This window comes from Mirounga angustirostris, unplaced genomic scaffold (genome assembly GCF_029215605.1).
Source record: "Mirounga angustirostris isolate CCGP_5_RB_7025 unplaced genomic scaffold, mMirAng1.0.hap1 SCAF_8, whole genome shotgun sequence".
NCBI classification, from domain to species: Eukaryota; Metazoa; Chordata; class Mammalia; order Carnivora; family Phocidae; genus Mirounga; species Mirounga angustirostris.
In genome coordinates, this window is record NW_026991716.1 from 95,275,786 (window position 1) to 95,290,506 (window position 14,721).

A 14,721-nucleotide genomic window follows, 5' to 3' on the forward strand; every position below is an offset into this window, starting at 1 on the left:
CCTAAATGTAAAACACAAAACTATAAAACTCCTAGAAGATAATGTAGGAGAAAATCTAGATGACCTTGGGTTTAACAATTACTTTGTCACATGTAATTAATTCAGAGGCACAATCCATGAAAGAAAGACTTGATAAGCTGGACTTCATTGAAATTTAAAACTTTCTGCTCTGTGAAAGAAAATGTCAAGAGAACGAAAAGATAAGCCACAGACTAGGAAAAACAAAACAAAACAAAACATTTGCAAAGGACACATCTGGTAAAGAACTGTTATCCAAAATATACAAGGAACTTTTGAAATTCAATGATAAAAATACCAACAATGAGCCAAAGGCCTTAACAGACAACTTGTCAAAAAAGATCTACAGATGGCAAATCAGCAAGTGAAAAGATGCTCCACATCATATGACATCAGAGAAATGTAAGTTAAAACAGCTATGAATACCACAATGCCCCTATTAGAATGACCCAAATCTGGAACACTGCCGACAGCAAAGGCTGTCAAGGATGAGGAGCAACAGGAATTCTCACCCACTGCTGGTAGGAATGCATAATGGTACGGTACAGCCACTTTGGAAGACAGTTTGGTAGTTTCTTAGGAAACTAAACAGACTCTTGCCATACGATCCAAAGGAATTGAGAACATGTTCACACAAAAACCTGCCTGTGGATATTTATAGCAGGTTTATTCATAATGTCAAAACTGGGAAGCAACCAAGATGTCCTTCAGTAGGTGGCTACATAAATAAACTGTGGTACATCCAGATAATGGAATATTAGTCAAGGCTAAAAAGAAATGAGCTATCAAGCCATGAAAAGACATAGAGGAAACAAATGCATATTATGAAGTGAAAGAAGTGAATCTGAAAAGACCACATACTTTATCATTCACACTATATGACAATCTAGAAAGGGAAAAACTATGGAGACAGTAAAAAGATCAATGGTTGCCAGCATTTTGGGGCAGTGGGAGGAGGAGGTGAATAGGCAGAGACAGAGGATTTTTAGGGCAGTGAAAATATTCTGCATGATACCATGATAATGGATATATGTCCTTATACATTTATCCAAACCATGTACAACACCAAGAGTGAACGATAACATAAACTATGGACTTTGGGTGATTACAATGTGTCAGTGTAGGCTCATCAATTATAACAACTGTACCACTCTGGTAGGGGGTGTTGATAATGGGAGAGGTTGTGCATATGGGGGGCAGGGGTATTTGGGAAATCTCTGTACCTTCCCCTCAATTCTGCTGTGAACCTAAAACTGTTCTAAAAAAGTCCATAACAAAAAGGAAATAATAGCATATACAGTATGACCCCATCTTAATTTTGTGAAAATATATTTACCATAGTGAGAAAAAGTCTGAAACAAAGACTACATATATTTTTTAAGATATTATTTATTTATTTGTCAGAGAGAGAGAGTGAGCAAGCACAAGCAGGGGGAGCTGCAGGCAGAGGGAGAAGCAGGCTCCCCGCTGAGCAAGGAGCCCAATGCAAGACTCAATCCCAAGACCCTGGGATCATGACCTGAGCCTAAGGCAGGCACTGAACCAACTGAGCCACCCAGGCATCCCAGGAAAGACTACATATATTAATAGTAGTTATCTTTGTGGTAGAATTACATGTGACTTTAATTGTCATCCTTTTCCTTTCTGTGCTCTCTATTATCTAAATTCTCTACAGTGGAGAAATATCATTCATATAACTTTAAAATATTAAATGGTTTTAAGAACAGCTTTGTGGATGAGATAGTAGTTGGACTAGGACTTGAAAGACAGGTGGGATTTTGATTTGCTCAGAAACAGAGATAATATTAGTGATAAAAGGAATTGTGATTGAAGCTCCATGGGGTGAGAAATTTTAGGCAACTTGGAAGTGTTTTGTCTCATTAGGTTAGAGCACAGAATACCTGTGGAAAAGTGGTAGTAAAGGAAGAAGTTGGAAAACTGCACTGAGATCTTGCACATCAGCTGCGGTGTTTATAGTTTAAATAGAGTAGGAAGCACAGGAGAGGAACAATAAAGACAGAGGTAAACAATAAAGACAGAGGTGAGCAACAGCACCTCTTTTCATTTAGTAAGAAAATTTAGTTATCCAGAATATTCCTGAGCAGTTCAGTCAACTGTTGGTATTATACTTGATAGATCTCCAAAAAGACAAAATGATCTAACAGGGGGTTTCAGAGACAGAGAGGTCAACCTAGAGAAAATACAATGTCATAAGGCAAATGTACTGAAAGAATCATTGGTACATAAAATACTTTCAAAGACATCAGTACTCACCACCCAAATGATTTCCCAACAATATATTCAATAAGCCTATGGGACTTTAAGTACTATGCCCAAGAGATGGACATGGGGAAGATGACTGAACTACAAGATTTTTACCAATATCATGAATCAGGTGGACTATTTGAAATGCAGATCAATTACATTTATGACTATCACTGCAGAAAGATTGATCCTAAGGACACTGCAGTGGTGTCTGGACATCAGATTCATACTGCTGTGTTCTAAGCACTTCCAAAATCCATTCCAGAATACTGATTCTCTTTAACATTTTCTGAAGTAAAGGGCTGACCTATTGGAGATTCTCCATTCCAAGAACACTACTGGGAAATAGTTTCCATACTCTCACCAGAGATCAATAGAAAGCAGAAGAACAATAAAATATACCAAATGGTCCATACCATAATACTCCATTCCAGGTATTTAAATACTGCCTAAAACAATTAATATCAATCCAACTTAGTAACTATTTAAAAACAGCTCCCATCTGGGGAGCAACTGACCAGGCACTGTGCTAGGTTCTTTACCAACTTTTTGTCTTTAATCCCAACGGTCTTGCATAGAAGGTATTATCATTCCCATTTTACAGAAAAATAAAACATGGCTCAGAAGGCTTAATTCACCTGTGCTATTCACACAACTAACAGGAGATAGAGCTGGTGCCAGGGTCTTTTTGGCTTAAAGCCAGTGACCCTTCCACTGTACAACATGGCCCCAGTACCTGCCACCTGCCTCCAAAACAGCATTCTGAAAATGTCACCAGTATTGTTTTCCTGTGCCAATACCATGATCGGAACAACTGTGAGAAACCTTCAGGACTCATTTCAGACAGATAACTGGATCTCTGCAGTTTATCATCATAATAATGCTGTGGCAAACAGCAAAATCAATACAAATTTCCAAGGAAAGAGCTGTGCCAAATATTTTTGTGACCTTTTTTTTTTGCCTCAATTGCCAGCAAAATAAAAAAACTGGATAGAATAATAACTATGTCTTTCATTGGTTTGGGGATCAGATACACAAACTCCTTTTATAAAACCAGAAGCAAGAAGTTAAAAGTCTCCAAATATAATGCCTATACATTTTGAATATCTCAAATTCCCTTTAAAAATCCCAAGAATTAAATTGCAATTTAAGATATCTATAAATAGCATGGAATTGAGCAAAATGCTACTGATTTAAGCCAAATGAGAAAATGAGCAAGAGGCCCTTTTGCTATCTTTATAGAACAAAACTCTTTAGGGACTAGAAGCAGTGTTCTAAGAATAGAAAGAATATTTTCTCCCTGAATACCCCACCCCTCTCTAACTCCACTACACTTTCATCTTATACCTGCAGGCAGCTTTCTCTTTTCTCCCCCAAAGAAAAGGCAGGAACATATCTGGTGGAAATATCTCAACATCTTTGAATATTAGATGAGATACAGATTAAGAAAAAGAACACTATTGGAAAATACTTTGCATACTCTCACCAGAGATCAATAGAGGCAACCAAGGGAAAGCTAGTCATCTAGCTTTTCTCGGCCCTCCAGTGCCATTCCTGCGGAACAGAGGGAAGCTGAATATCAGGAAAGAAATAAAGGAAAGGGGTCCAATCACCAAGGGTCTGAATGGTGCATTTACCCACCTACCTGTTATCAAGTCCCTGCCATGGACTAGGCATCAGGAATACAAAAATAAATGGCATATGAGATTGGATTTCTCTATTAAACACTCCCGTAGCACATCACACTTCTTCGTAGGACTCATTACAGGATCACATGTCTGGTATTTTAGCTACATGCTAAATCTTAAGAGACTTGGTTATGGGAATGTAAAATGGTACAGCCACTCTGAAAAACTGTAAGGCAGTTTCTCAAAAAAATTAAAAATAGATTCCCATAGGATGCAGCAATTCCATTTCTGGGTATGTATCCAAAAGAACTGAAAGCAGGGCCTTAAAAAGATACTTGCACATCCATACTCATAGCAGCATTACTCACAATAGGCAAGAGGCAGAAATAACCCCATGGTCCACTGACAGATAAACAAAATGTAGTATATACATGCAAGGGAATACTATTCAGCCTTAAAAAAACAAAAACAAAAACAAGGAAAACCTGTCACATGCTACAACATGGATGAACCTTGAGGACATTATGCTTAGTGCAATAAGCGAGTCACAAAAGACAGATTCTGTATGCTTTCACTTATGTGAGGTACCTAGAATAATCAAGATCATTGAAACAGAAAATAGAATGATGGTTGCCAAGGGCTGCAGAAGGGGGGAATTAGTGTTTAATGGGAAGAGACTTTCAGTTTTGCAAGATGAAAATGTTCTAGAGGTTGGATGCACAACAATGTGGATATACAGATGGTTCCCAACTTATAATGGTTCAACTTATGATTTTTCAATTTTACAATGGTGCAAAAACAATATGTATTCAGTAGAAACCATACTTCATATTCTAATTTTGATCTTTTCCCAGGCTAGTGATATGGAGTATGATCCTCTGTCCAGCTCCCAGTCAGCCACATGATCACAAGGGTCAACAACCCATACACTTACAAACAGTCTGTACCCATTCAACGACTGTTTTTCACTTTAGTATTCAATAAATTACATGTCATATTCAACACTTTATTATAAAATAGGTTTTGTGTTAGATGATTTTGCCCAACTGTAGGTTAATTAAGTGTCCTGAGCACCTTTTAGGTAGGCTAGGCTAAACTATGACGTCCAGTGGGTTAGGTGTGTTAAATGCACATTCAACTTACGATAGTTTCAGTTTACAATAGGTTTATCGGGACATACCCCATCTTAAGTTGAGGGAGATCTGTACTTAGCATTACTATACCCTTAAAAACAGTTAAACTGGGCAGGGGAGCTAGCAGCCCTGCAGTGGTGCTGCTGGAGACCGAGCACTTCTTGACGGAGCTGACCAGACTCTCCCAGAAGTGCCCGTTATCCGGCAGCGTATTCATCACCCTGAAGAAGTATGATGGTCGAACTAAACCCATTCCAAGGAAAGGTTCTGTAGAGGGCTTTGAGCCCTTAGACAACAATTGTCTGTTCAGAGCTACTGATGGGAAAAAGATCAGCACCGTGGTGAGCTCCAAAGAAGTGAACGAGCTTCAGATGGCTTACTCAAACCTACTGAGAGCTAACGGGGATGGGCTGAAGAAGAGGGACAAAAAAAGCAAGAGTAGGAAGAGCAAAGCAGTGCAGAGAAGGGCACCAGATACCCTGCTTTCACCAACTAACCACTGAATTACTATGTTTCCTTTGGTTTTTACTCTTGGCCACAAAGCTAGGTTTCTGGTTCCCCTATAATAACATTTCATGTGAGATGAGGGTCATTTTGGATGGAAGGAGGGCTGCAATGTTTACAGGATACTTGTAAAAAGCCAAGTTTATTTTAGAATTGGCTGATTGGCCTGTGTTGCATGGTTGTATATCCTGGGATTATAAAGTCTCTGTGGCCATCTGTGTGAAGAACAATGGATCGTTAAACCTGTATTTATCCGCAAAAAAAAAAAAAAAAAAAAAAAGTTAAGATGGTAAATTTTACATTACGTATATTTTACCACATTTTTTAAAATTTCCTAATTAAAAAGAGATTTGGGGCACCTGGGTGGCTCAATCAGTTAAACAGATGACTCTTGGTTTCTGCTCGGGTCATGATCTCATGGTCATGGGATCCAGCCCTGCATAGGGCTCCATGCTCAGCACAGAGTCTGCTTGGGATTCTCTCCTTCTCTCCCTTTCCTTCTCCCTCCCCCTCTACCCCTCCCACCCCCTCGCCCCCATGCACGTGCTCAGGCGCATAAGCTCTCTCTTTCTTTCTCTCTCTCTCTCAAATAAATAAATAAATAAAATCTTTAAAAAAAGAAAGAGACTTTTTTCCCTGTAGCTTCATTATTTAAGCACAGGTACTTGCATATGGAAGATATTTAACAAATATTTATTGAATGGATAGATGAATGGAGGAAGGGATGAATGGATGAATGGGCAGACAGATGGAAATATGAACAGAAGAGCAACATATAAAACAATAATTACTACACCATGTGAACACAGAGAAATGGACCCTTTGAATATGAAGAAAGGAAGAGTTCTTGTTATGGTTGATTCTGATATAATATTTACCATACAGAATTACTTTATCTTATCCATCTATGCCACAAAAAATTTTAATAGAGATTTAGTTTTTTCTGGTTAAATAATTTTTATTTTTTCTCTTATTTCTCTTTATTATAGTATCATCTGTCTTCTGACCTAGATGAAATTAAAAGAGAAAAATCCATTTTTTTGTCACCTTTGCTCTTTCCAGCACCTCTTTTAATCCAAAAGGATAATGTGAAATAGAGCTTACAATCAACACTGCCGAAGATGAAAACAGGTGATAAGTTGCTTGCCCATTAGTTATTAATCAGCTGTCCTCCAGGGCATAGTGTTATGAAGCTGTGTCATGTAATAAACAGCAGGCAAAAAGAATAATCTCCATTTTCTGACTCTGAAATACAGGCATGTGCTATAAAACTAAATTGACATCTGTTAGCAGGCTTGTCACATGGATGGTTTTTTCCTGCAGAATCTGGAATAAATTAAATCTTAAAATAAAGATTGGAACAGAGAGACTGCTTTACATAATTCCTTCTAATGGCGTGCTGATTTTAAAGAGAAGTTCTTACAAGAAATCTTTCAGTATCATTTTAATTGCAAAACTGTTGAATGCCACTCCATGCTAGGAAATTAGTATTTTTATAAGGTCCTTATGTTTTAAACTAAAAAGTGGCAAGTGAAACCTTCCTCAACTGGCTGGAAGATAAATCAGGTTTTACCTCCAAATAAATCTATGCCCACATTTTCCCCAAGAACCTGGAGCCTGTTTCATGGGTGGTTGGTTATGCATGGCACCTCTGAGCACCAGCATGGCTGAGCTCCCAGGGCAGAAATGGTTGGCCGGGGTGTGACCTCACAGGGTTTGCTCAGGAATACACTCCCTCAGAGGATTCACTAATAGGAGAGCAAGTTCTGGGGCCTCTTACTGTCAAAAGCCATTAAGCATTTTTAAACACATATAGAGGAACTGGCAGACCTGGTGAAACTGGGCTGTGCAACACTGAACAGAACATTCTTCTACTGAACCACAGCCTCCTGTATGAAAGGAAGTCACACAGAGGGAAACCTTTATGGGCCCCTGAAGCTTAGAGCCCCTCTGTTCCCTCAGGATTCCTTTGGCTCTCCTTCCCAAAACTTTGTCAAAATGGCAAAATCCTCAGACAAATATACCCACCCCTGGTACACAGCAGTGAAGAAAACCAAATGCCAGCTCCCTAGAGGCTTGTTTCCTCTCTGAGTGAAATCCTCCCCTTTTGTAATAATTCCGGGTGCCTTTGAAAATCTCAAAAGACGTGACACTCAATCAAAATGCTTTGTTTTACATAAAATCATAATTCTGGTCTCCTTAAAATTCTTCATTCATTTCTCTCACCAACATGAAAATGTTTGCCTGCACAACCCTCCTCAGATGGTAGCGGTTCATATCCCACACCTTCTCATAGGGAACACTGAGGCACTGAGGACGAAGGAAGTCGGTGAAGAGACAGAGGAGGCTGCAGAAGCACACAGACTCTCAACCCCATTCTTGTTTAAAGGGTTTTATGCACAGGAGGGGAGGGGGGATTTGCAAATGGAAGGCTGAGTCACTAGAGGCCTCTCTACATGCTGAGGCTCTTCACAGGGTGATCTTCCTATTACCTGGGTTAGAGCTAGGAAGGAGAGCCAAAGGAATCCTGAGGGAGCAAAGGGGCAGCTCCCTGGGCTCCATGCCAGACCAGCTAAGTGAGAATCTCTCTAAGGTTGGTTCTGGGTTCGAAGTTTTAATCAAGGTCCTTAGGTGATGGGATTCTTTACTTGTGCTGTTATTTTTGGTTTGTTTTCTGGTGTTACCAAGTTTAACAATGCAATCTGAGAATCACTAGGTTATGCAGGTGGGAGTGGGTCTCTGGATTCCAGAGCACCTTTCAGACACAACTTCGCCAGTCATGGCTTCTGCCCAAGGAAAACACAAACCACCACTAGATCCAGATGCACCTAGCTCATTCTTCAAACAGGCTTTATAATCTACATGCTAGCTAAATACTGAATGTTTCGAAAAATCACTAAGAACCCAGAAATTTGCTTCACAGCAAATCTCACCATTATAGGTAAGTGAAAAAGGGTAGAAAGCCAAAACTCATTTTCTACATGTTGAGTGCAGAAGTTCTAGACCCACGTTCTCAAGATGGTTTGTCCTTTGGGTCCACTATAGATTGACAGAGACAGAAAAATGTCTCTGCATTTCAAATTGCAACTCAGGAGCGTAGCTGACTCATTACTCCTAAATTGCTACTGGCTTATTTCACAGAAACAGCCTTGTCATGATTAAATAGTATTTTTGCAAGACGAAGTTGCCTTCAAATACACAGAAAGATACACACCTCTCTTTGAAAAAGTAATATAAACAAGTCTAAGCAGAAGATTGCACTGGGCCTTAAAAGAGTCACCTGGATTTCTACCTTTACCATAACATATCTTGTTGCCATGGTGTTTTCCACCCAAATATTCTGAACATCAGTGGCTAAGGCCTCTGGATGCTCTAGCTGCCCCTTATTAATTCTGCGGTGGGGCTATGTGAAAAGATAAAGCATTCAAACTTCGATACCCTGCACGTTTATTTAGGAAGATACTGGGTATAAAGTCAGGTCAAGTATCCTACATATTTCCTGAGCACTTCACTAGGTAGTTGGGATGGGAGTCCACACAATGGAGTCCCTGCTCTTAAGCCATATACCCCTCAGTTAGGAACATACGTCTGAGACACAGAGATTTAGCTGGAGGGTAAACCATTAGTCACCTAGGACTTGGGCATGTCTGGGCCTTGAACTGGTATGGGAGACCACTAGGAGACATTTTTATAAAGGAGCTTCCCTCCTGAGAAAGAAATTTGTTCCAAGAAACCAGCAAGTTCGAAACAGGAATCTGGTACATGTTGGCACGAGAATGGAAAAACGGTCTGGAGCATAGCACATCATCTGTGCCTCATACCACCCTTAGCAGGGACTCAGGCTGAGGGTGGAGGACATTAGAACACAAGGTGGTCCAGGAGCACCTGGGTGGCCCAGTCAGTTGAGCAGCAGACTCTTGATTTTGGCTGGGGTCTGATCACAGTGTCCTGGGATGGAGCCCTACTCCTGGCTCCACGCTCAGCGTGGAGTCGGCTTGGGTTTTTCTCTCTCTCCCTCTTCCTCTGCCCTCTCTCTGTGCTTTCCCTCTCCTACTGAAATAAAAGAAAAGAACAGAAAAGAAAAGAACATAAAGTGGTCCAGCGCTGGGCCTCTGGGGGGGGGGGGGGGTACACAAATTACTAGTACATATCCTCTGTTCCTGTGTTTCTCAGACTATGGTACAGGCCTTGCTACTCAAGGTATGGCTCCCCAACTAGCAGCCTCAGCAGAGCTTGAGAGCTTGCTAGGAGTGCAGAATCTCAGGTTCTACCCCAGAACTTCAGAATCAACATCTGCATTTTAATTAGATTCCCCAGGTGATTCATATATACATTAAATATGAGCCACACTGGCATGAAAGATGGTTTAGGTCATACAAATAAGCATTTCAAAATCTTTTGTTTGTTAGGTATTTTTAATATGTATTAGAAAACATAATTAAGCCAGTTTACTCATGAGTCCATTGGTATTATTTCTCCAGATAATTCTAAGAAAGGTGAATCAGTTTAAAGTTGACTTAAAGTATAAAAGGAAGATGTACCCCCCTATGCCAAACACAAACCGAAAAGAGAAAACTGTAAGAGAAGAACACAAAGGACATAAATTAAACTATATTTTAAAATAATAATAATAATAATGAAAATAAAGGAATCTAGAATGACATTTCACATAAATATTTATCAAAAAAAACCCTCAAAACAAAGCAAAACAAAAACTGGTAGAGCAGAACTAATAGCAAACAAAACAGAATTTAAGGCAAAGAAAATTTCCAGGAATGAAGAGTGACATAATATATACATGCGGTGAAATTTTCTTCCTGAGTCTATCATTTTCCATTTCCACTAGCAAAGCATGAGTGTTCACTCTAGGGCGGTATCAACATCTTGTTTATATTTGCCCATTTGATAAGCAAAAGAAAAGGGAATCTTCTTGTAGTTCAATTTCAAAGCGCTCCTTCTCTCCAGCACACCGGCGACCACACAGCAGACCTGAGGTCTGGTGATCCCGGGCGGGTTCCGGGCCCAGGGACTCAGGCCCCGCCCCTCCAGTGAGGGTCCAGGGACACCCCGCCCGGGGCAGCGTCCCCAACCGGGGAGGACTCACCCCCGGCGCTGAGCTGCGCGAGTCCTGCTCCACCCGGTCCGCCGACCCGCAGCCCGAGGCCCCGCCCCCCACTTCTGCTCTGTGTTAATTCTCAGCCGCTTATTTAATTTCTCTACAACACAGTGTTTACTTTCTACACAATAGCCAGCAAAGCTGTTCAGTGCCCCAGGGCAGCAAACAATAACAATTCTCTACGACCCTGTCTGAAGAACCAGTTGCCCTTAGTTTCGCACAAAGCTTTCATTAAAAACTCTTGAGTGGAATTAGGTGCGGTTATCAATTTCCAGGGAAATCTGATATATTTTCCCTGAAAACGAAGAAAGAGAGAAAACAGAAAATGTTTTCTATAAAATTTTGTAAAGACTTCCTGAAATGGTTAATTAAAAGTCTTTGAATTTAAAATCATTTTTTTTTAAAGATTTTATTTATTTATTTGACAGAGAGACACAGAGAGAGAGGGAACACAAGCAGGAGGAGTAAGAGGGGGAGAAGCAGGCTTCCCACTGAGCAGGGAGCCCAATGGGGGGCTCGATCCCAGAATCCTGGGATCATGACCCGAGCCGAAGGCAGATGCTTAACGACTGAGCCACCCAGGCACCCCTAAAATCATTTTTAAATCACACTGTGTTCTCTGATCTAATTCTCAAAAGCAATCCATTTAGGGAGTATCATGGTCCCCATTACACCAGCAATCAGAGCACCAGAGCAGTTAAATGACTCTCCCTCCTAGTGCCAAAAACTAAGGAGGGAATGGGTGCTTCAAACCTAAATCACTGAGCTTCCAGAGGTAAACTCTAAGGCAGTCCTGTTACTCCTACTATCAACAGCATGGTAAAGACCGAAAGTAAAAACTTCTCATTAAGTTTTTGAGCCTGGATCATTTAGGATACTCTGTGTAATAAAGACTTTAGAGAAAGAAAAAAAAACATACATTATGATTAATATGAGCAGAAATTTCAGACTCACTATTTCTAGTACCATCCTGGAAAAATTCTTATGCATCGTTTACAGCAACAAGCACATGAGCAAGAAGACAGTTCATCATTACTAATGCTGGATCCAGGTGATCTTACTCCCTGACAGACTGGCTTCTGATTCTCCTGCTTTTGCTGATGCAGTTGCTCTCACCAGGTGCTTTAGAAATGTTTTTGATTTACAGTTGGAAATTAAAATTACCAAAGAGTTCTAAAAGCAGAATAGAAGCCCTATGCATCTTTCTGTCACCATCTCAGAGTTTGCCTTTCCTTTTGGCCTGAGTGGCTGGAATCTAGGGATGGATAAAAAGAAGAAGAAGAAAAATCACAGCTTCACATGGAAAACAGCACCCAACTATATGAAACAGTTTAATGTCATGAGGTGAAAATAAAACAACAAAAATCCCCCTGGTTTCTAAAGTCACTAGCAGAAGAAATGAGTGAAGAAGGCAAGACTCAAGCACAGACGTGTGTGTGTGTGCGTGTATGTTCGTGTTCTACTTGCTTGCCCTGCCAGAGCCACATCCTATTTACCAGTGTCTGTACACATGCAGAAAAATGAAAACAGACCTTGCTTGCTGCAGGCCAGAATGGAAGTTTCCTTTTATCTGGCACCACATAGCTTCTAGAGGCATGTTCCTAATGGAAGCAATCACTCACTGATGGGTTTCATTTTCCTTGTTTTGTTTTAAAGCATTCGCAAAAAAAAAAAAAAAAAGAAACAATCTATGAAAGATTATCAGTCTCTTTTAAATTCTTCAATAAGGATTTTTTAAAGCAGCAAATATATACCTGGCAATTCTGACCCAGATCACTTTCATGTTTATTTTTTTTTTATTGTGGTAAAATACACATGACATAAAATTTACCATCTCAACCATTTTTAGATGTCATTACTAATGTTTTTAATAAAAATAAGTAGCCTTAGGAATATAAAAAGATCCTTTAGAACATTTATCCTTTTTAGGTACTACTGTAAATATTTCTGCTGTCTCAGGGGCAGCATGAAAGATCTCATGGTTCATCCTCAGCATAAAGGTTTGCCCACTGCAACTCCTATGGAGTTGAACAAACACAATTCAGGTGCATACCTGGTTATCTGAAAATGCATTTTCCATAGGAAATGTGGCTTGGATAAATTATATCCACAGGTCATTTTTCAAAGCCCTATTTTATCCTCACATTTACCAAATCTTTTGCTGAGATATTATCAAAAAAAGCTGTCTCTACAAAGTCTATTCTTTGAAGAGTGAGGGTAGATAGAGCTAGGGTGTGAAGAGCATGAACGTGGGGCAACAAGAGTCCCAAATGAACACAAAGAATCTGTAGCTAGCTCTTTGAATAATCAAGAGTTGACATATTAGAGAATCAAGCCTGTAATTTTCAACTGTTTTTTTTTTAAACAGGTCTCTGAAGGTAACAAATGGCAAAAATAAAATAAATTTCTGAAAAATGTTCCCACCTCAGTTTCTGTTTGGAGATTTTACTCTCCAAATCCTATATGTGTTTCATTAAGGCTCCCAGTTATTAAATGCTAGTTACTGTCAATGGCAGAGCAAAATACAAATCAATAATTAATCACATGTTAGAAGAGCAGCAAATTCTTTTTTTTTTTTAAAGATTTTATTTATTTATTTGACAGAGAGAGAGAGGGAACACAAGCAGGGGGAGTGGGAGAGGGAGAAGCAGGCACCCCACAGAGCAGGGAGCCCGATGCGGGGCTCTATCCCAGAACCCTAGGACCACGACCGGAGCCAAAGACATATGCCTAACGACTGAGCCACCCAGGCGCCCCAGAGCAGCAAATTCTTTGAAGTGGTTCTTGAAGAAGCTCCTGCAGTCCAATTAAAAGGAGTTTAAAAAAAAAAAAAAAAAGGAGAAGGAAGAGGAAGAGGAACAGGAGGAAGAGGAGAAGAAAAAGAACAAAGCAGAGGAAAAGCCCTTTTATTAAAGATCAGGCAGCCAACTCAAGTTTAAAATTGAATTCCATATACACTGTTTTTCAGAAACACCCATTTTGGCATGTTCTAAATCACATGCCATCTCTGACTGAGAACAGGAAGGCAAAATAGGCCAAGCCCAGGAGGGGTTGGCAAACAAACACAAGCCAAGTACACTCAGGAGAATTATCTAGTATTTGCCTACAGAATGCAATTGGCTTGGGTCTACACTAAAAATTGCTTTCAAGGAACATGGATTAGAGATTGGGTTTCTTTTTGCTATCTATTCACAATAAGATACTTGTAGAGATTTGTCATCTTTTGACATAATTATATCAGTTGCAACACACACATGTCCATTCAATTTTACAAAGTTCCTTTTAATCAAAGATATACATATGTTCTGGCCTTCAAGAGCCTGGAGACTCAAAGTAGTTGCTACAACAGTGAGAAACACAATTCATGGGCAATCTCTTATCAAACAAAAACCTGGCCCCGATTACTTTGTACTTGAGACTGACATAAGTAGTTCACTCTGTCTGAACATTTAAAATCAATTGCCAAACGAAAATGGGACTCTTGAGGCCATGCCAGAAGTAGGTTTCTTACTTCCTTGCCCAGTCTTGGCCAAAACCCTAGCACTACTCAACAGCAACTGCAATCTACAAATCAACTTAAAGATCTTGATTCCTGCCAAAACTTTATGTCTACAGAGCTGACTCTATAAATAATGATGGGTTATCATCAGTAAGGTTGAAACTGGATCCTCAACTATCCAATTCTCGGTTTGCATTTTTTTTTAAGTTGATGAGCTTGTTCGCTTTATTTCATTATGAAATCAAATGAAAACTCTCACCTTGTGATGCCCAAATTCATTCAAAATGGTGCCCAGTTTTCTGGTGTTGCTATGCGGTTTTTGGGCAGCCACAGCTGGATGCGGGTCCCGCCAGTCGATAGACAAGCGGTGATACCAGAGGCGCTGACTCTCCAGAATATGAGCCGACTTCACACTAGGATCAAAACGATGTACCTCACATCCATTGTTGGCCATGCTAACCTCAAATTGGGTATCATCACTCCCTAGCCTATAAAGAAAAAGGATGGAAATCAATAACAAGAAAACCATAATGAAGCAAAAGTGTTGGATTGACAAAA

The 14,721-nt window shown here is 39.9% G+C and overlaps 1 protein-coding gene across 2 annotated transcripts in view; it reads right to left on the bottom strand.

Moving 5' to 3' along the window:
• Positions 1-14,721, bottom strand: part of METTL24 (methyltransferase like 24) — a 156,255-nt gene that overhangs the window by 91,616 nt on the left and 49,918 nt on the right. For both annotated transcript variants that reach the window (XM_064597992.1, XM_045865306.3), the window contains exon 4: positions 14,423-14,651. In XM_064597992.1, coding sequence (XP_064454062.1) covers positions 14,423-14,651 — 229 coding nt within the window. The remainder of the gene's footprint in view (positions 1-14,422; positions 14,652-14,721) is intronic.